Source organism: Arabidopsis lyrata, assembly GCF_000004255.2.
Source record: "Arabidopsis lyrata subsp. lyrata unplaced genomic scaffold ARALYscaffold_5, whole genome shotgun sequence".
Taxonomy (NCBI): Eukaryota; Viridiplantae; Streptophyta; class Magnoliopsida; order Brassicales; family Brassicaceae; genus Arabidopsis; species Arabidopsis lyrata.
The window spans coordinates 10601312-10622413 of NW_003302551.1; the positions used below are offsets into that span (position 1 = coordinate 10601312).

Below are 21102 nucleotides of genomic sequence, written 5' to 3' on the forward strand. Positions count from 1 at the left end.
GAAATCCTCGTTGACGAGCAGAACACTTCAATTCCTTGACCAGCAAGATCGAGGATTGGCATCATGCAGTCCGGAATTCGAAGCAAAGTCAGAGATTCCAAGCTCAATCCACTCTCCGGGGTGAGATTCAAGGATGTGAAGATTTCTTGACACCGTAGTAAGCCTGCGTTGCATCCAGTTAATCCTCTTCCGGAGCCTCCTCTTTTCCGACGTAAGCTTCCGGTGTTGAAGTTCAAGTGCCTCTATGAATGCCGTCGCTGTTCCTTGGTCTCTGATTGGGAGATCCCTGATCAAAGCACATGGGGCTCGGATCTGAGATCTCGAGAGGCCGCGAAGTGGGGAAGGCTGCCTGTTTGGCTCATTTGAAACATTTTCATCCATCATTCCGATTCTGGAGAAGTCGGGCATAGATTCTGAACAGCGAAGATTGAACTCCATACCTGCTAAAATAAAAAGAAGGATGAGAAGTAAAGGAAAATCGAACCTATAATTTATAGGAACCCCATATCCTTAGCAAGCTGCGTATTTTATCCAAGGAATGGAGTGATTCACGGAGAGATTTATGCCCTCGAATGGATCTTGCATTAAAGGACGCATCTCCAAGAATATTTGGAAAGAAAGGAAAGTTGCAAATATTTCCATAAATAAAAAGGGCCGAAGCCCATTACGAGTTTTCTAAAAAAAAAAGGGAGAGAAAAGTGAGGAAGTTAAAGAACATTTATGGGAGAGGCTCAGGAACAGACTCCTTCATCGCCGGTTTAGATTCCGAAGTGGACGCCTTGTTCGTGGCATCCACTTCGGAACGATCTCGAATGCGTTTCCGGCAGTTGCTGGCCTCCTCCTCCAAGTCCTCTTCCTCTTCACTGTCGCAGACAGGGGCGTTCACGGGACCCGGGACTCCTCTAGCGCGGAGATACATCCGAAGCATCTTCGGGATCTCAGCAACGGAATCAAAGTTCCGCCACTCCCATTGAAAGGGATCGCTCTCCAGGGCTCGTATCTTCCTTTCCACCCGGGCGATGCGAGCCTCGAGCGTCTGCTTTTTGAGTCCCAGCCGCTGCCTCTCTTCACATAAGCAACGGTGCTTGTCGACGACCTAGCATAAAAATAAGTGAATAAGGCAAAACGAAAAAGTTTTTAAGTAAAAAAAAAAACTTTGAATATTTACCTTGTCGACGAAGTCGCAAGCCTCTTTCTTCTCTTTTGAAGGGAAGTAAAAGACGGCGTGAGGAAAGAGAACGCCAGCCGGTTCAAATCCGTCGCCGGACAAGAAAAGTGGGCTGCCGGGAGCGATGGGGGCTACTTCTTCGTTTTCCATTCTTAAAATATTTCTCAAGTGAGATTCTATAGTCATGTTTAATAAAGCCTAGAGGTAGGTAAGCCTTTATTTATAATGATTTAGGGTTTGTCTTGGAACCATAAATCCATTAATGGTAGCGTTTCCAAGTGGGTTAAACCATTTTTGGAAAATCGAGAAAAGGCAATTATCACATTAAAAGACGAGCCGTTCTCTTTAAGAAGGGAAAAAGCAACCGTCGCATTAACTGCAAAAGTTTCTAAGGCCCAAGCCTGACAAGTTTACCGAGTTGACTAAACCCGAAGTGGGGAACTCGCTTTAAGCCGAGCTCAGCTCTCGCATTCTAAAGAGAAAGGTCTGATCAACCTAAAAATCTCGAAAGCATTGCCACAAGGCCACAAAAGGTTAAAAGCGGACTTTGCAAACCCGCATATAATTTTAACCAAACCCCCTTGGGTCACAACCTAGAAAGGTTTAAAAGCCTCCTCAGGCAAATATCTTGTTCAAAAGAAACAATAAAGCCTCCTTAGGCCAAAAATAAATTAAGTCTTAAAGATAAAGGGACAATCCCCAATTTAAAGTGGGCGCAGCCACTACGGAGTAATCTCCACCCCGGACTCCGGCTCAGCAACCAAAGTTTCATTCACCTCCTTAATCGGTGCTTGATCAGATGAAGCTCCCTGGCCACCCTCCACGGTACAACCAACCTCCGGAGTGACCTCTGGTACCATTGGAGCTGCGGGCGGGACAACGTCTTCCATCTCACTTGGACCTAGAAATAATGATTCCAGTCAATCAAAGGTACAAGGTAAGAAAAAGGTAAGCCACAGGAGCCAAGTGTTACCTGCCCAATCTAAACCCGATTCACTGATAGGAGGCGATTCAGTAAAGAATGCCTCGAAGTCAAGCGGGTTGAAGACCGAAGTGGGAAGAGCTGCTAAGCGACTCCGTTTTTCAGAAAGGTTAGTCGACAGCTCGGTCCTTTCTTGCTCCTCGGAGAAATCAGCTTCATGGATTTGGTCCAGCAGAATCAAGTTGCTTTCGTGCTCCTTGATGTCTGACTCCAAGTCCGACCTAGCTTTCTCGGTTTGCATGAAGCGAATGGCTCCTTGGATCAATTCCATCCCGCGTCCCTTAACTTCCTTTCTGGCCTTCGATGCCGACCTTGCCAACTCAGAATCACGCAACTTGGCTAGCGCCTTGTACTTCGCGTCAAGCTCAATAAGTTGGTTGTTCAGGGTGTCGGCGGTTGATTCGGATTCGTGAAGTCTACCCTGAACACCAGACAGTTCGTCTTGGAGTTTGTAATTCCGGTCATAGTAGTCTTGCAGTTCCCCCTTTACCTGCGCCAACTCCGACGTCAACCTATCGACCTTATCCTCCAGATCGTGCTTAGAGCCATCAGAAGAGTTGAGGTCAGCCTCAAGAGCTGAGAATTTCTTCTTCCACATGTCAATCTCCTTCTCCCGTCCGATGACCAACCCTTCGTAATGTTCGATCATGTCGTTAAATTCGCTCTGGGCCTGGCATTATACATGAACCAAGGATGGTGAGTCAGTTCGCAGAATGGCAATGCAAAAAAAAAAAAAAAAAAAAAACGGAACTAACCCGAGATGAGTGGTAAGCGTGAAGCAAATAGCGTTCACGAATTGCAGGGCGCCATTTGTTGAAATCTGGCAAGATCGAACCCGAACGGGTCTTGAAGCATCGGAAGACGCTGCCTTCTGTCTCCATAGCTGCGAGGAAGGAAGAATTGTAAAAATTGGAATTTTAATAAAGACAAAAAGTTGAAGTATGTAAATCACCAAACCTGAAAGTGATTTGACTTGAGGGACAAGAGCAGGTTTTAACCTCGAGGAAGCATCTCGAGATTCAGAGTCTCCCTTTTTCGGAGACGCACTCCGAGCAGTCTTTCCACTATCAGGCTGGGAGGAGGAAGACATATCAACCGGACGTGGAGGACCCATTGGTTCAGGAGGAGGAGATGATCGAGGTGAGCGGTCAGTCCGAGCCCTCGACTTTTCCCTCTGCGGAGAAGAATCGCTGCGAGAGGATTTGTCTCTCTTCCGGCGAACCAAGTTCTTAATTGGCTCGTTACTAAAATCATCTCGGGGAGGACGAGGTGAATCACGGCGAGGAGATTGAACCCTCCGAGGAGAACGTGAGTCGCGACGATCGCGACGAGGAGTTAATCTGAAGGAAGCAACAGATCGAGCTCCCTCGGTGCTGCCATCATCAACCAGCAAGGTTCTACTGTAGTCCTTCTTGTCTATAGAAGTCGCGAGGAACTTTTTCTTCTCCTCGCAAGCCTCAGCCATCGGCTTGGAAAGCAACTTACGCTTGGCCGCAAGGGCCCGAGATGACATTCCTTGAGTTGAAGGAGGGGGAGGAATTTGGTGAAGATGACCAGGCGGACTCATCCTGAGTCTGTGGTTAGCTTCCAGGAATCGTTCAAGAGTGAAGGAATTCCAAAGGGTTTCCCCTTCAAGAATTATTTTGAAGAATTCGATGAACTCTTCAGATGGGAGGTTGGAAGCGATGAAAGCTGCGAAATGAAACAACGGTGTTAGTCAATAAAGATAAAGAAACAACCGGGAAAGATACGGGCAACCTAATCACTACCGGGTTTCGCAGACCACTTCGAAGGGAGAAAATCAGCGAGATTTCCAATCGAAGCGGGGGTTTTCTTAATTAGAAACCAAGGATGATGCCAATTTTCATCCTTGTTCGGAAGATGTGAAATAATGTTCCTGTTGGCATTGGGATATGCTGAGAAATATCCCGTTTTCTTCGATGAACTTCTCACGCTCAGAAGCTCATTAAGTTCAGCAACTCCGATAACATAACCGGCCTCCGCCGCGATTGTTATAATTCCAAGAATAGTACGGAGAAGATTGGGGGTTAATTGAGGAAGAGCGATTTCAAGAGCCGCTAGGTATAAAATTAGGGCTTCGGGAAGAGGAAAGGTCAGCCCGCAACCCTTGAAATAAATCTCATACACACAGAAGTAACCATCGCGATGGTTTTCTGGAGATTCTGTGGGGGAAGCTATTTGTGCTTCCGCCATAATTTCCGGCGGAATCCGGCAAAGCTCTCTCAATCGCTCGAGGGATTGAAGAGTACAAGTGGACCTATAGTGCGGACCGGCAATGTCACCAGGGCGGGTGCACTCGTCGTTACTAGAACGCCTCTCGTCAAAAGACGGAGACTCGGGTCTATCGGAATCAGAAGTCATTGGTAAGAAAGAAAAATTCAAGATCCGGCGAAGAAGGGTTTTGGTGAAGGAACGAAGAGAGAGGTTTTGATTAAAGTACAAAAGTAAAAGAAGAGAGTAATGGTGAAAAGAAGTTACCTCAAGCTAATGATGAAACCGCCTCGAAAGTCGTGTGGGAAGTGGGAAGGTTTTTCCCGTTTTAATAGTAATTAATCAATATACGGTCATAATGATGACAGATGTCACTCGGTTAAAAATGGCTAGTGCCAAAATTAAAGGAGTGATGAGATTTTCGGCGGGAAATCAGAAAGATTCTCGAGCGCAATCTTTGGCCACTTGAGCATTTAAAGTCCTCCGAATTGGAATAACACTTCGAAGAACTTGGGGGGCTAATTGTTGGTGTCGGATCCCGCACCAGAAGTACGAGACCAACCAAAGATTGCCACGTAATCAGGATAATGGCCCATAAAGGATGAAGCCCATTGGACCCGTGAGCCGAAGGGACGGTCGAAGTGGTTGTCTCCATTTCGAGAATCCGAAGTGACTTCACGGTGACACGAGTTCGGTGCAGAAGATGCGGGTAAGTCGGTTCAAGGACACTTGGGCCAAAAGAGGCGAGGCCCATGAAGATTAGAGTCAACTCAAATTCAAACGTCGGGCATTAAAGCCGAAGAATCAAAACGGACACATTTAAGAAGAAATAATTGTATTTAATTACTCATTTTAAATGTCGTTTAGCTATGTATAAATATGGAGGCCAATGGCCATGTAAAGGGGATCTTCCTCTCAAGAGAGAAATAATACAGCAATTTTCATATCAATTTACAAGTTCTTACGTGTTCATTTTTGTCCCTCAAGAATAATCTTTCCCACTTAACAAAATACTTGAGTGTGTGAATCCGACTTCCACAAGTGTCAGTTCAATATGCATAAGTATATGTATGAGAAAGAAAACAGAGTTAACTTACATGCTTTCTGGCACGGGATTTGAAAGAGGTCTGGCCAGAACAGTGTTTAGATATACCAAGGCCAACAGGATCATGATATCGGACATTTCTACTGTTGATACTCCTAATTTCTGATTTAGGATCACGCCAAAAACGAACAAGTCCAGCCCACACTTGAGGATCATCCATTTAGGCTTTGCCTCATCACCTTTATTCATCCACTTTCCCTTCCACCGAGAAACTTGATCAGACATCCTATCCTTCAACTGGTCCTCAAACTCATCTCTAACTCTCTCATTTATGGACTTGTCCCAGTTGTACATTTGCTTCAAAATAAAAAACAGAGTCAGAAATAGCATCACATACATTTGTAGAGTAAAACAAAGCTAAACGAAACAATTTCACTAACCGAAAAAGTCTCATACCAACGATTAACCACTGCATCAGGAGTTTGTGTCCAATTAGCATGAGGTTCCTTGAAATCTCTTTCAAAAATCTTGCAGACAGAAGCTGCAACTGAACCATCAATGTCAAACCTACAACAAAAAAATCAATTACAATGAGAATCTACATTATTAAAATACAATGAATCAAATATACAAACCTAAGTAGAACCAAAACTGAAATTAAATTTAAAGTAGAACCAAAATTTTCCTTACCAAAGAATTCCCGGAGGACGATTTGGATCTAGTCTCTAAAGAGACTGACTCCCCGGATTGCCAAGGAGCTCCTTCAATGTCAGATCGTTGAGACGCCCAGTTGGTGGTTGAGTAGCTAAATGAGATGGATTAGGCGAGTTTGGATTGGATGGTGGAGGACACAGACCGGCTTGATGGTTTTGACTGGTCAAAACAGAGAAAGAAAACATAGAACTAAACCCTAAATCAAACCCTAAATCGTTGTAAAAACCCTAACTGAAACCCTAAATCAAACCCTAAATTAAATCCCTAACTGAAACCCTAAATCAAATCCTAAATTAAAACCCTAATTGAAACCCTAAATCAAACCCTAAATTAAAAGAATAATTGAAACCCTAAATCAAACCCTAAACTAAAACCCTAATTGAAACCTTAAATCAAACCCTAATCGATTTAAAGCCCTTATTGAAACCCGATTTAAAACCCTAAATTAAATCCCCAAATCAAACCCTAAATCGATTTAAAACCACAAATCAAACCCTAACTACACCCTAAATCGAATTAAAACACGAAATCAAACCAATAATAATAAATAATAAAGAGAGAAAACACTTAAACCTTCAGATCTGAGAATCGGAATTAGAGAATCGACGAAAGGAAGAGAATCAGAGTGTGAAGTGAATCAGAAAGGAGAGAATCGGAGAAAGGAAGAGAATCGGAAAGAGAACCGGCGAAAGAAGATATCGGAGAAGAGAGAATCGCCGAAGGAAGAGAGAATCGGTGAATTAGGGTTTTCGCGATATGCGGCTGGTTTGAGCTTCCGCTCAAACTAGGTCTTTAGTATATATAGATATTTGACACATCGCAAATATCTCGCAATATTTGCTAGGATTTTGCGAGGAACCGCCAAAACAACCAATCAAAACGAGGCATATATTTCGAGGGAATTGCGAGGTTACCTAGTAAATCCCTCGCAAAATCTGCATTAGGGTTTTTAAAAAACACAAAGACATGCTTAAATATTATTAATCATGTCTTATTCATTTTCTAGTTCATTTTCCTATTTCTAGAAAGTCCCTCAGGAAAAAAAAAAAACATGACTAAATATTTTACATATTTTAGGGTTTAGGGTTTAACTTTGCGAGGGAAGTGCTACGAATGCCTTGCCAATCCCTCGCAAATTTTTTATTTACGGTTTATATTTGCGAGGGAATTACTAGTATTCCTTGCAAACCTCTCGCAAAACCCTCGCAAACTAGAGATCAATTTAAAAAAAACAACAAAATTACTACTAAAAATCATTAAGTTTCATTTTTTGAATTATTAGGAAGTTAATTATCTACATTAGAATCTACTTTCTCATCATATACTTCGAATTCATCCGAATGTGCATTTTCTTCAAATACATCAATGATCATCTTATGTTTTTCTATAATATGAATCAATGTTTATAACATTTTCTAAAGAAAATGTTAATATTGAAACCTATGCAACATTTTTTTATGCATCACCATATATTCAACTTGTCTGATTATATAGTCTCTTAGATTCACATTTATAAATGAAAATCATAGATCGCAAAACAGTTTTACGTATTTTAGGGTTTAGGGTAAAGATTTGCGAGGTATGTGCGGGTGATTTGCGAGGAATTTACCAGAATCCCTGGCAAACCTCTCGCAAAGCCCTCGCAAAATAGAAACCAATTTGAAAAAAAAACAACAAAACACTACCAAAAATCATTAAGATTCATTTTTTTGAATCATTAGGAAGTTAATTATCTACATTAGAATCTACTTTCTCATCATATACTTCGAATTCATCCGAATGTGCATTTTCTTTCAAATACATCAATGATCATCTAATGTTTTTCTATAATATGAATCAATGTTTATAATAATTTCAAATGAAAATGATAATATTGAAACCTATCCAACATTTTTTTTATGCATCACCATATATTCAATTTGTCTGATTATATGGTCTCTTAGATTTACATTTATAAGTGAAAATCATAGATCGCAAAACAGTTTTATGTATTTTAGGGTTTAGGGTAAAGATTTGCGAGTTATGTGCGGGTGATTTGCGACGGAGTAAATATTTCCCGCAAATTACTTGTAAGTCCCTCGCAAATTTGCGAGGAAACTTTCCTCGCAATAATATTTGCGACGGAATTGCGGCACGCGTCCTTTGCGTAGCAAATTACTTGCAATACCCTCACAATTTTGTGAGGGATGACTTCCTTCGCAAAGCTCCGTCTCAAAGCGACTGGTATTTGTAAATTTAATTGTTTGGAAATTTATAGAAATTTTTGATCGAAATTTAAATAATTATTTGTAAGTGTATTTAACATAAAGTGATGGAGTACCTTTAGTTTATGTTTCTCCAAACTGTGTAGGAAAATACACAGTCCTAATGATCATTAGTGCAGTGTGCATGACAAATTTCTGAAGATAGAAGAAAAAAAAACTGAGTGATGGTGAAGAAAAAAAAGAAAGAGAGAATGTCAGAAAATAAGAAAGTATTTGAAGGTGGAGAATTGAATGAAATCGAGTTATGAGATTTCGAAAACTAATTTGAAGATATTCTAAAAACGTTTTTTGGAAATAACATAGCAAGAAAAGATCATGAGCGTAAAAGAAGGATTGTGGGTAAGTAAAATAAATAAATATATTTGCTTATTTTGAGGATTAATAGGAACTGATATATTATGATAAAACTACAGTATGATTATTTAGTTATTGTATAAACTGGAAATTATTTTTGGCAATGTTTCAGACTTAAGCTACGTTTGGCATGTGAGCCTTTTGGTTTTTGTTGAGAATGAGACGATTGAAATTAAAGTTTTTATATCTGATTTGATATTATCATGTTAATGAGAAGAATGCTGCTTAGTCCATTTGATTACACAATCGCAGTTCCGTTTGTTTTGGTTAACATAGTTAGATAGAAAAGATTAGGTAAATACTCTCTTTGGAATGTATAATATTTCCAGCTGATCTTGGTGGATGGACTCGGGTCATTGTTGAGAAACCATTTTGGAAAGGACTTGGATTCTGCACAGCAACTGAGTTCTCAGATTGGAGCGCTGTTAGATGAACCACAGATTTATCATTTTGATCATAATTTTGGAAAAGAATTAGTCCAAAACAGTTGGATAGCTTAGCACAGATAATCTCTAATTTTTCTTTTTTGCATATCGTTTTTAGAGAAGATTTTTAAACTGAAGGTCGTGGGGGATATTTTGATGAGACAACATTACCATTGAATTCTGATGACTTGTATAATCTTCCATTTCAGAATCATTCGTGATGTTATTCAAGACCACTTGCTCCAGGCAAGTGTTTACATTTGAAATATTTGTCTACTGTGAAGAAAAACATGAAATTTTCTTCTTGAAAGCCACCTCCATATGACATGAAATATTTGGGGAATTAAGTTGCATGTCTTTCATTTATTAACTTAGTTTAGTGTACTACAGGTTCTTTGCCTTGTCGCCATGGAGAAACCAATCTCGCTTAGACCCAAGCACATCCGAAATGAGAAAGTGAAGGTGATTACAAATTTTCTTGATCACATTTCCAAACTTGTGGATTGATGTATCTTTCAGGTGTTCCGGAAAGGCAATGAGTTCAAAGAAGGCATTTATTCACATTCGGGTTTAAAGATGTTCCTGGCGACATATTCAAATGTTTTGTGTCGAGACCAAATCAAACCTTCTCAGATATCAAGTGTATTTACTGATACTAAAAATTTTGTTGGTCTAATCTCTCATGCAATACAAAAGGTCAAAACCAAGGGAGGAACCATGTACATGAAGCTAAGTAGCTAACTGTAAGTACCTGATGAACTAACCACAATTTATGATATTACAAAAATGGGAGAGATTCAGTTTTGTGCATTCATTCAATCAATCTGAAGTTTTTGGCTTTGTTGCGCAGGCGAAGCAACCGGGTCTGGAGATGCAAACCTTGCAGAGTGAGCTAGACCTATCGTACAAGAAGCGTTACTAAGATGTCTCGATTCTAGAGGCTTACGAACGCCTTATTCTTGACATGTAAGAATCTAGTAACAATACTTCTGTATATCAATACCTTTATTCATCCCATTAGTTGACTTTATTGTGTATCCCTCTACAGAATCAGAGGCGACCAACAACACTTTGTTCGCAGAGACGAATTAAAGGTAATTTTACCTTTCTACTTCACCACTTTAGAACCCCTGGATACTTCACATCATTTCAAGAACCCAACTCAACTATGTTTCAAACTTCCACAATCTGATTTTACCAAAATTTGTTGTGAAATCTTTCATTGAGAAGATCTTTAAACACATATATGTCTGTGATCAATCACAAAACAGACAGGTTGGGAAATCTTCACTCCACTGCTTCACATGATGAACAAGGGAGAAGTGAAATCTATCCCATACAAACAAAGAAGCCCTGGCCCAGCCGAAGCAGATCAACTACTTAAGAAAGCTGGTTATATGCAGGCTCATGGCTGCATTGGATACCTCCTACATTGTAAATGGTATAAAACATAGAGATGATGATGAGTACACACAAAATGTTGAATTTTTTGTTTTTTTTTTTTTGTTTCCTTGCTTGCTGAATAAAAACTCTACACCAGTTTGGAGTTTGTTTAAGTGAATCTTATGTATACTAGTGATGATCTTCACTAGGACATAGTTTATGTATACTAGTGATCTTCACCACATGCTCTGTAAAATGGAACCAACGAGAGGTCGTTCTAAGTCTCTTGTATGGACAAACACATGACGCCCATTGCAAGTATAGTCACTCACGGTTTGAGTTCCTCTAATAGGCACCATACTTTAGTGCAGCTTAATTCGTTACAAATTTAGTTCCAAAAAATTTAAATAACAACGTAGTCTAACATGCATATACCGTAATATTTATTTCTTTTTGTATTAAATCGAAATTTAATATTTAGATAACTCAGTCATTTCCTATAATTTTGGTGGTTAATATATATGGTAAATGATTTCTCTATTTATGTGTTCCTTTTCCAAATATTTGAGTTTTTTATAAAGCAATAAATTTAAAACTTTAGTATACAAATTCTGGTAAATTTAAGTTTATGCTGAGAGTCGTTTAAAATTTTATTTTTTGTAAAATTTATAACAAATAGATGCTAATTCAAAATCTCTAAATTTTTAAATATTACTCTTTGAATCGTTCAAACTTTAATGATTTTTAAAATAATCTTCCTATTAATAAAAATATTGCATTCATTTTACTTTTTCTTATATACATTATTAATTTTATATATCATAATTAAATAAGGAAAAAACTATATGAATTTTTTTCTTACATAAATGTATATTTATATTTTGTAAATATCGATCCCCCCTCCCATGAAACAAAATTTCTAGATCTGCCATTGGTGGTCCAGCGTGGTTGCATGAACGAATTGCAGAAGAACGTCGCACGGGTCACTGATCTCTCGATGTTTTTGGCTACCCTAGCCTTTGTTTTTATCGTTGCTCTGTTTTGCTTGTATTTTGAATAACTATGTTTATTAATTTTTGGCCTAATGAAATGAAGATGTTAAAAAAAAAAAAAAATTATATATTAATCAAGTAATCTCGAAAATATAAAGTGAAAATCTAAGTTTATATATTTATCTGTTTAACTATCTCATTCATCTGTTATTTTGTGTATGCTTATACATAAGCATTAATTAAGAAGCCCGACTTCGAAAACACCTAATAAGTTAGGTTTAACAGTTACGGCTATATGATAAAATATTTTTTGTGTACTCGTTATATTGTTCTTGTATGTCTAATGTCTAGATGACCACCAAGAAATACCGTAATAGATGAAGCCTAATATACAATTCATAAATCAAATAAGTAACCATCATAAGTTCATCTAATACAACATATGGACTAACAACTGAAATTTGAAAATGGTAAGTTATAATGTGGTTGCATCTAATTGACAACAAATAAAAATCATATTCTTGCAATGTCGTATATTTAAAACTGTGGTATGTTATTTGTTAAGATAGTGTATCTATCATGTTACGTCGTTATAGTGTATCATGCAATCGGTACTTGCACAGTTACTCCTACTATATCCTAAGGAAGATCATATCACAAACTCTCATTTATCACTTACAGAGTGAACACAACTCTATGTATCGTACCATTTCTCTATCTCTTATGACTACAAAGTCTCCTGTATTCTATGATATACAACAATTTAAATTATCCGGAAATAAAAAACAGTGACATAAATTAATTTGATTCATAAGTTAAATACATGCCAACACATGTAACCAATATGAGTCTTTTGACATATTTAAACTTTAATAATTGAAGTTTTAGATAATAAGTCTTGAAATAAAATAAATAAATGATCTGCATCACATCTTGAAAGGAAACTCTAGGAACTTAAATCCCTCAAACGATTAAGATTCAAAGAAAAGAAGAGCAAGATACCATTAAATATGTTATCTAATGTTTAGTATCTTGTTTAATCTTCGAGACAATCTTCGTGCCCAACATTTTTGGAGGTGGATGCAACATCTTCCACCAATATTGGTTCTTCGAAGTCGGCCTATATTTCATCAAAAGTAAAAAAAGAGAAAAAAAAAAAGCTAATCGTTAGACAATCCGCGGGTAGATTACCATTACTAGAATGTCACTTTAACATGTCAAAAACACTTAAGATGTGATTATATAAACCAGTTTATGAGCTGCTAACTAACGATTCAGGTTCAGTGGTATTGGCTCAACAGAAACATTCCAGTTTTACTGAAAGAAATCCAGTAGATTACCATCTTTATAGCTTGTTCAGGTTTTAATTTGCCACTGAGAAGTCCTCTAGCTAGCACTCTTGAATTCTGTAAACAAATAATAAGAGATCACAACTAAAGACTCAAATTCAAACGTGTAATAAATGAAGAAACTAAAAGCTAATGTCAACGGTAAAAAAACTGAGAACATCTTTAAACAATTTATTGGAGACAAGAATATTAGTGAAGAACTTACTTGGATCATGTAATTGATGTGAATCAAGATACTATTATGTAAGTATATATACGATATATAGTCGTATATACGGGGTATCTACCATGTATAGTAAGAAGCCGAATTATTTAACGCTATACGTATAAACAATTACATATATGTTTATACGTTTTACGATGTTCTGTTGTAATGTTGCAACATTTCATATTTTAGAATGAAGTAATTGTAATGAAAGCCTAGGACTTAATTCCATCAACAAATGCATGACTAAATAAATCAAGAACAAAATATAGAAAACAAATGAAGCAAAGAGGAAGTAAACTAACCTTGAGTCTCTTGACCAGAAGCTCCAACTTGTAATTATACTTTGGTATATCATCTGCGAAAGAATCATATAAAGCCTCCTCAAGAGCAAGTACCACCTGAACAACATCCTTTCGGGTGGTCCCCGTACTTTCAGAACACAAGTTCTTAAGTACTACTTCTAAAAGCTCCACCAATATCTTGTCACGATCCAAATCACTGGATGGTAACGACTCTAACTTGTCCGAGATCGGCCTAGAACTCATTCTCTCACACTTCCTAACTAATCTTTTACGCCTCGGAATTGTAGTCATTTGGACTTTCTCAACGTCAACGAGATCACCAATTCTCGAAATCGTCCTTGCCACAAGAATATCAATCTCAAACTTTTGCTCCTCGTCAAAGCTTTCATCAGAGAACTTCATCATCTCATTGTGAACATTATCATAAACCATTTGCACGACGAAGCCGGAAGACTGAATACGGTTTGGAACTTGCTTATCATCCGGCACGAAATACACAAAACACTTGTACTTCACAGATTCAGCACACACTTCATCACAATGGAAACTGAAGAAAATTTCGCTTGAGTCTTCGGATTTCCACTCTCCAACATCTTTTTCTTCGATATCTTCTCTGCGGTAAAACCATTGCACCAACATTTTCACAAGTCCATCTTTTTCTCGTATATAAATATCCTGTCCAACAAACAATCAAAAAATCATATCTATTGTTAATTATGATATGAACAACTGAAAATTATATAAACATTTTTTTCATCTTTTTTTTACCTTGATGATCGCTATGTATTCCTTTTGGTTTGGGTTTTCTGGAACCAATTCCACAAAGTCTTCCTACGAAAAATGAAGAAAAATCTAATGTAAATGATACTACAATATAACTACACAGATAGAACAGAAAAAGAAAATATGTTACATAATGAATATCGTTTGTCTTATCACACAAATTTAAAAAATGTTGTATAACTAATCGTAACTCTTATTTTTTAAAAAAATAATTCTAGAAATTTTTTGTAATCAGTTCTTAAAACATAACAAAACTCACCAGTCTATATTCTTTGCCATGAAACTCGAATGTCTCGTAATGACATTTCTTGTTTCCTCCCTTACCAGTAAACTTAATCGGTTTGCCAATTGACTTCGCACAAGAATCACTCGGTCTCCAGTCGAACTTTGCTTTCTTCTTCACTTGCATGTCCTTACTCTCCTCCCTCTTCTGCTTTAACTTTGTGTCTTTGGTTCTTAACGTCGACAATGGAACATTGTCTTCACCTTCGCTCACAACCACTTCATTCGCTTGATGGATCGACATCTCTTTCGTTCACAACTTTCTTATGCGAGTCACAGTGAAATTATAAGTTACAAATCCGTTTTTCACCCTACAGTTGTTGAATCAGAAAGAAAACATTAATAACTATAAACCAATATTTATCATCAACAAAAAAAAAACTATATATAAACCAATATTATTCAAGTAGATTATTCATATTAGTCACTCAAATTTGTACCTGATTCTTATCCCACCAGACCAATGCTTGGATTGTCTTGGCTTCGTTTTACAAATAGATAGCCAAATATCTGGAATATGCTTTTCTCAGGCTCTTTCTTATGAACTGGTTTTAATAATTCTATCTATGCATTATTATATACTAGATTATATCAACAAACAATACTACAATACAAAGAATTTAGTTCATACAGTAAATGTGTTTTTTATTTTCCCATATTTAAATAGATGCATAATAAGAAATATAAGGAGGAAAATTGGGGAAATTAAGAAAGAGTTTTGAAATCACTAGATAATATCTATATAAAGTTTTATTTTTTACCTGTTAATAGCAAAATGAGAAAAAAATAATTATATAAGGGAGTCAACAACACATTTTCCATTTTTTGGTAAGTTAAATTACAGAGATTCTTTACCATTTGTGCAAGCGCATGCAATGTATTTGGTTAATGTTACCTGTACAGAAATAACGTTCTAAAATTGGATTATCACGAAGTCATATGTTTTTTTTACTTTTTAGATTGAACTCGAATTGTTTTACTTATACTAAATGACTGGAAACATCAAATAAAAGAGTTAAAAAATTATTTGAAGAATTATGAATGAATGAAATAATGCTATTGACGAAAACGTATGAGAATGCTTCCAGGTTATGGTCTAATTTAACCGGTGGTGAATATTTTATTTAGAATGTAGAGATAATTGGGTAGGAGACATCTATTTTTTGGCAAATAAAATTTTTGGTATATTGAAAAGAAGTCTAGGACAATGATATTCCCACGGTTTCTAATAGTTTGATGTTTTGGAGTTTTCACATATTAAGAACTCAATCATTGTTTAATCATTTTAACATTGTTTTTAATCTTAAATAATTTTAATAATTATCAACCAATAGTAGAGTAGTCGAAAAAAAGTTAATTATTTATAATCATTGTATCTTAAAGTTTACAATTTACTATTATAAATCAATAAAATAAAGAAAAATGCTAGAAAATCAATTTTTGTGGAACAAATAACAAAAGCTAGAACATCAATCTTTTAGGAATAGAGGGACTAATATTTAACTCATTTTCCTTTCCACTTTAATCTCACGCATCTGACGTCTTGTTTTCGTTTTTAATTTCTAACTCTTGAATGTTTATTTTTTTCTCATATTCATCTCTCTCTTAATTTTGTTCTAATTCATTCAAACCGAATAGAAAAACAGCGACGTGTTTACTATTCCCACTGTCGTACTAGAGAATTATAGAGTATATCTATTCGCCGGGAGATTCAACTTTTTAGATACAAATAGGAATCTACAACAATTTTCGGATCTCCACAAATAGATCTACAAAACATAGATGCAGATCTAAAGAAATTTATGGAGATGGATCAAGATTTAGATAAATAAACTAATAATACCAAAAGAAAAATTTTAGGGTGAAAAGTAAGAAGACGATGGAGCATATAGCCTATGCATGAAATAAATCGAAGCATGCTTTTTTCCTAGAAAAATATAAAATTTCATCAAAAATTCCAAATTAGTTAATGAATTTATTTATCTATAATTTTATAAGCTACTCCCTCCGTTTCGTTTTAGTTGTCGTTTAAGGTTTTTGCACACAAATTAAGAAAATCATTAAATTTTCTGTTTTACCTTTTATTAATATATTTTATAAAAAATTTCATTGGCCAAAACATTAAAACAGTAGGGATAAAACTAGAATTTTTACCAAACATTTGCATTGAAAACCTAAAACGACAACTATTATGAAACAACATTTAAATCCTAAAACGACAACTAAATTGAAACGGAGGGAGTATATGTCAATACACTTTCATAGAGTTATATATCAAACTATTTAGTGCTAGATTTAGTAATAGATTGCTACGTAATTAGGTTAGTGGTTTAATTTTTTTTTTAATTTTCATCCATACATTTTCGTTATAGATTCAAATTAAAGTCGGCCGCATTAGTAACAGACACTTTGTTCTGTCTATTGCGCTGTAAAGGTCAGTTTAATTGTTGAGCATTTATTAAATGTTAGATTATTTTTTTGGTTTTTCTTAAGGCCATATACTTTCCCCCCACGCGAAGATACAAAACATGTATTGGTTTTTTTGTAATAACTGTCAAATCCAAACCCCAAACCCTTTTTCAACCCTTATTTGGACATCATTAGAGAGAATCATCCCTAATGTCCTTTTCCTAATTTTATACTCCGTTTTTGTTTTTCACAAATTCACTCTAGGATGTATGTATACTTAGGGTTTTAGAGTCTATTAAAATAGGGAACTGTAATTTCTTTTTTTAGTTTCGGATTTTACGTATTGGCATAATTATATGATAAAGAGATGTAAATATTTGTAGGTTATGTAAAATGTTATTAGAATTAGGGTGATTGTTTCGAGGGTAAACATCATATCCAACGAGGATATAAATCATTTTTCGATGCATCATATCATCATATCTTTAATATGATGTTGGTATATATCGATTTGCTCGAGGTAGATGTATCGGAGTCAAGCGGCTTTCTACTCTGAAAGAAATTCACAGTATTAAAAATCCTGGTTTTCGAGCGAATTAATCGTAACGTCACAGTGTTACTATTGATGATCACGAAAATGGTTAACAAGGTCAGACGCTTTATAAGATCTTCTTTAACAAATAAAAGACCCATAATCCGATATGGATGCATCAAACCACTTTACTCTTCCTTAAATAATCTACGATAATTGGATTCACGAGATCTAACGCTGTTCCATTACGCCTAGAAAATCATGCAACATTTGGTTATTGCAAGAAAGGAAGAAAACTTGATTGACGTGAAACTTACATATGTGACCAAGCCAAGTCTGCTGTCTGTAATTCTTCCTACTGCTTATAATCTCAAGAACTAACAATGTGAAGCTACAGAAATTAAATTTCATTGAGAAATGGCCACGCCTTACATATTTGGGAGACATGTAACCCGCCGAAATGCTCAAGAAGATTGGTATATATATTGGCAAAATAATGGAGCACTCTTTCCATGGCGTCATTTGCATCTTTCCTGAGTTTGTGCTCGACAAGATAGAACCAGTTAAAAACACAAGAGCTAATTAGTACATGAACTATAGCCTAAATTGAGACACGGGTTTCGTAAAATCAAACTTTTTATTAGAAAATCTGTTTAGTACATGCACTTACAAGTTTCACTCAATAATTATCTAATCTCTCACGTTTCAAGGATCTAACTCAATCCACAAACCTCTCAAGACAAATAATCTCTTAGACCCCTTAAACGTTGAGCTTTGTCACAAGAAACCCAAAACCTTACTGTTTAAGAATTTTTTTGCTCTCTCTTGTGCTAATCTCTACAAAAACTTGGCACACTATTTAAAAACAATAAGTCGTTTGGGATCAATTAGTAGCACTGCTCTGCAACTCAACTCTGACCAAGGATCTTCTCTTCCTCTTCAGTTACGTTTTTCAAGCCTCCCTCTATCATATTTGGCGAGAGAGAAATGTAAGAAGACATGATGAAATCAGCTCACCTTCAACTCGCCTTACAAAGCTTATCGACAAGAATGTGCGGAACAGAATTAGCTCGATCAGAGACGTGGGAGACCATAGCTAATGCCTAATGCTCTGGTTCTCCACGCGACCTCCACCTTAATCAAATCTTCTCTGCATTTCTTTTCAGAACTTTACACTCTGTTTTCCTTTCAAAAATTTTAGAACAAACAAATGCATTTATTGTAAATAGTTTTTTGGTTGAATAAATTTTACATTCACTTCAAAAAAAAAAAAAAAACAATAAGTCGTGGTCATATAAGCGTAATTATTATTTAACGGATCAATACTAATCGTTAATGGAATTTGACATGTTTCCTTTTTCCACATGAAAAAGGAAATTTCTCTTCAAACTTCAAATATCCTCTCCAAACACTATCTCAACAACAGTCTATTGGATCATATATTGCCATGTATGTGTTGAGTTCCTCACTCCGGCTCCACGTCATTTAGTACATTGCTCTGTTGTATAACTTCCTGAGCTACTTGCCATTGGTACTTATGGGAGTCGAACGTCTTGAAGGTTTACTCAAACTATTATCATTCCATATAAGTGTTTATTGCCTTCACTATTTTCCAATGTTCTAAAAAGCGGTCTAGGCGGTCGCCTAGGCCCCGACTAGGCGCTAGGCTCTCATGCGACGCCTAGATAACCGCTTTGACCGCCTAAAACTACATACATCTTGTTTAATATTTTTTTAAAATTTCAATTAGAGTTTTATTTATATATATAGTTATAAATATTCTTATATTGTTTAATATAAATATAAATAAATGTTTTATCTAGTTTTTGTTTATAATTTTATAATTTTTAGTTTTATATAGATATTTTATATAACCTTTATATATAATATCATATTTATAATGTTTTATGTTATAAACGTCTAAACCGCCTAAAAAATCGTCTAGGCCCCGATTAGGCGTTCTAGGCGCTAGGCACTGGGTCACCGCCCGCTTAGCGCCTAGCGCTTTCTTGAACACTGCTATTTTCTAATTGAATCTAGTCAAAATCGGAATTTTTTTTGTTGAGGAGGAGTCAGTAATTTTACAAAACAAGAAGTTATATTCTTAAGAATTTTATATATATGTGGCTTCTGCTTCACATCTCTCTGATTTGTTGTCATATTCTCAAGAATTTCCAATGGTTAAGCTATAATTAATGACTACTCCTTGAATAAGATATAAGAATCCAAGGAATCAATGAGAACTTACGAATATAGAAGAAAGAAACATGAACTTAAGAGAATCAGTTAATCAATATGTCATTGCCTCCTCATCAATGCATCGTGTAATTGTAATCACATCAAGTTACAAGAAAAATGGCAATGAACAAGTAAGAGATGATACAACTTTATTCAGAAGCTTTTTTCTTGTTTTCTCTTCTTTCCAGTGAAAATAGCCATCAATTCATGTTTTGAGTTATCTTCTTCTCCGAGATTGTCAGAGAGTGTGGAAGCTTCTTGAACATTGCCCATACATCTCCCACAGCCATGCCGTCATTGGCTTTTTCTTCTATTGTTTAGTCCCTCAATAAGTAAAAAACACGCAGAGCTTGGAAAACTTTTAAGGTGGTCGGATCAAAACTCTCCTCAATGACCTCCTTGATGGATTTTTTGTATTTTTCTTTTCCATTGAAAGAGGTATTGAAGTTGAGCAAGGGGATTAACAACTCTTGAGGCACGCCTAGTTGTTTCAAAATGAATACATCTCGGATTATATTCTCCTGCTTACATGGTGGTGAAATCGTACTATCCGCCCGTAAAATGTCTCTAACGGAATCATTGTAGAAGCTGATAGAGCTTGAAGCTCCTCTGAACTGAAGAAACTGATCAAGTTTTGGGGGAATGGCTTTCTCAACACCATCTGCTACAAGATGGCGTGGATAACAAGTAATGTTTCTAGATATACGACAATGACTTCTAGTGAGATTCGACACGGAATCAGAATCTTCCTCTTCCTCTTCATCTTCCTCTAATATCAGTTGTGTAATTTTTCTAGTCCAACGATATAAATCAATGAGATTAGAGATTATAAAAGTCTCATTAGAACTCACGTGTGATGATGTAGCACTAGCAGAATTGGAAAAAGTAGATGCGTTTTGCTCTAATGATGATATCAAACTACACCACTTATGTAACTCCAGAGCCTTTCTTCCATGGCGTATCATCAGAGACCTCATTGAAATCGCGAGAACTCTCTATAAACACAAACTGCAACACAGAGGTTTCTTTCGAAAAACAATTTTGATAGAAAATTCTTTAGATAGAAGAAACCCTAGCCTATTTCTCGCTATGTCTCTACAAAGACAATCGTGACAACTAGGCTTCACCAAGATCATATATAAACCTTGAGAACTCTTCAAATCTCTTTACTAATTAAGAAGATCTAAGAAGCTTTGGTGTTTATATACACTTTTATCTTTTTCCTTTTGCTTAAAACACATTCCTTTTTATCTTGAGCTATTTCCTTTTGATTTAGGAAAAGGATGGTGATAAACAATGATATAGGAAAAGGATGGTGATAAATATGGGCTTAAATTCCAGGCCTAGGCCCAATTCTCAAGTAATCGGGACTCATTATTAACCCTTTTTTTTTTTGTATGAACTATGAAGTATGAAGTATGAACCGAACCCTACTCGTTT

General features: G+C 36.2%; 1 protein-coding gene and 1 pseudogene across 1 annotated transcript; one reads left to right on the forward strand and one right to left on the reverse strand.

Moving 5' to 3' along the window:
- The first annotated feature begins 299 nt into the window (after nucleotides 1–299).
- On the forward strand, nucleotides 300–10622 carry LOC9313380 (annotated as a pseudogene).
- Nucleotides 10623–12512: 1890 nt separating this feature from the next.
- On the reverse strand, nucleotides 12513–15519 carry LOC9311704. Its single transcript, XM_002877266.2, has 5 exons — nucleotides 14461–15519; nucleotides 14187–14249; nucleotides 13419–14093; nucleotides 12900–12965; nucleotides 12513–12679 (listed from the first exon to the last, which is right to left on the reverse strand). The coding sequence occupies exons 1-5, from the start codon at nucleotides 14725–14727 to the stop codon at nucleotides 12596–12598; spliced, it is 1155 nt and encodes a 384-aa protein (XP_002877312.1). The 5' UTR covers nucleotides 14728–15519; the 3' UTR covers nucleotides 12513–12595.
- Nucleotides 15520–21102: the final 5583 nt, after the last annotated feature.

Coding starts and splice junctions, on each gene's coding strand:
- LOC9311704 (XM_002877266.2), bottom strand. CDS start 14,727: ATGTCGATCCATCAAGCGAATGAAGTGGTTGTGAGCGAAGGTGAAGAC. Junction 14,094..14,186: donor AATACATAGCGATCATCAAG/GTAAAAAAAAGA, acceptor TTTGTTGGACAG/GATATTTATATACGAGAAAA. Junction 12,680..12,899: donor CTGAACAAGCTATAAAGATG/GTAATCTACTGG, acceptor GATGAAATATAG/GCCGACTTCGAAGAACCAAT.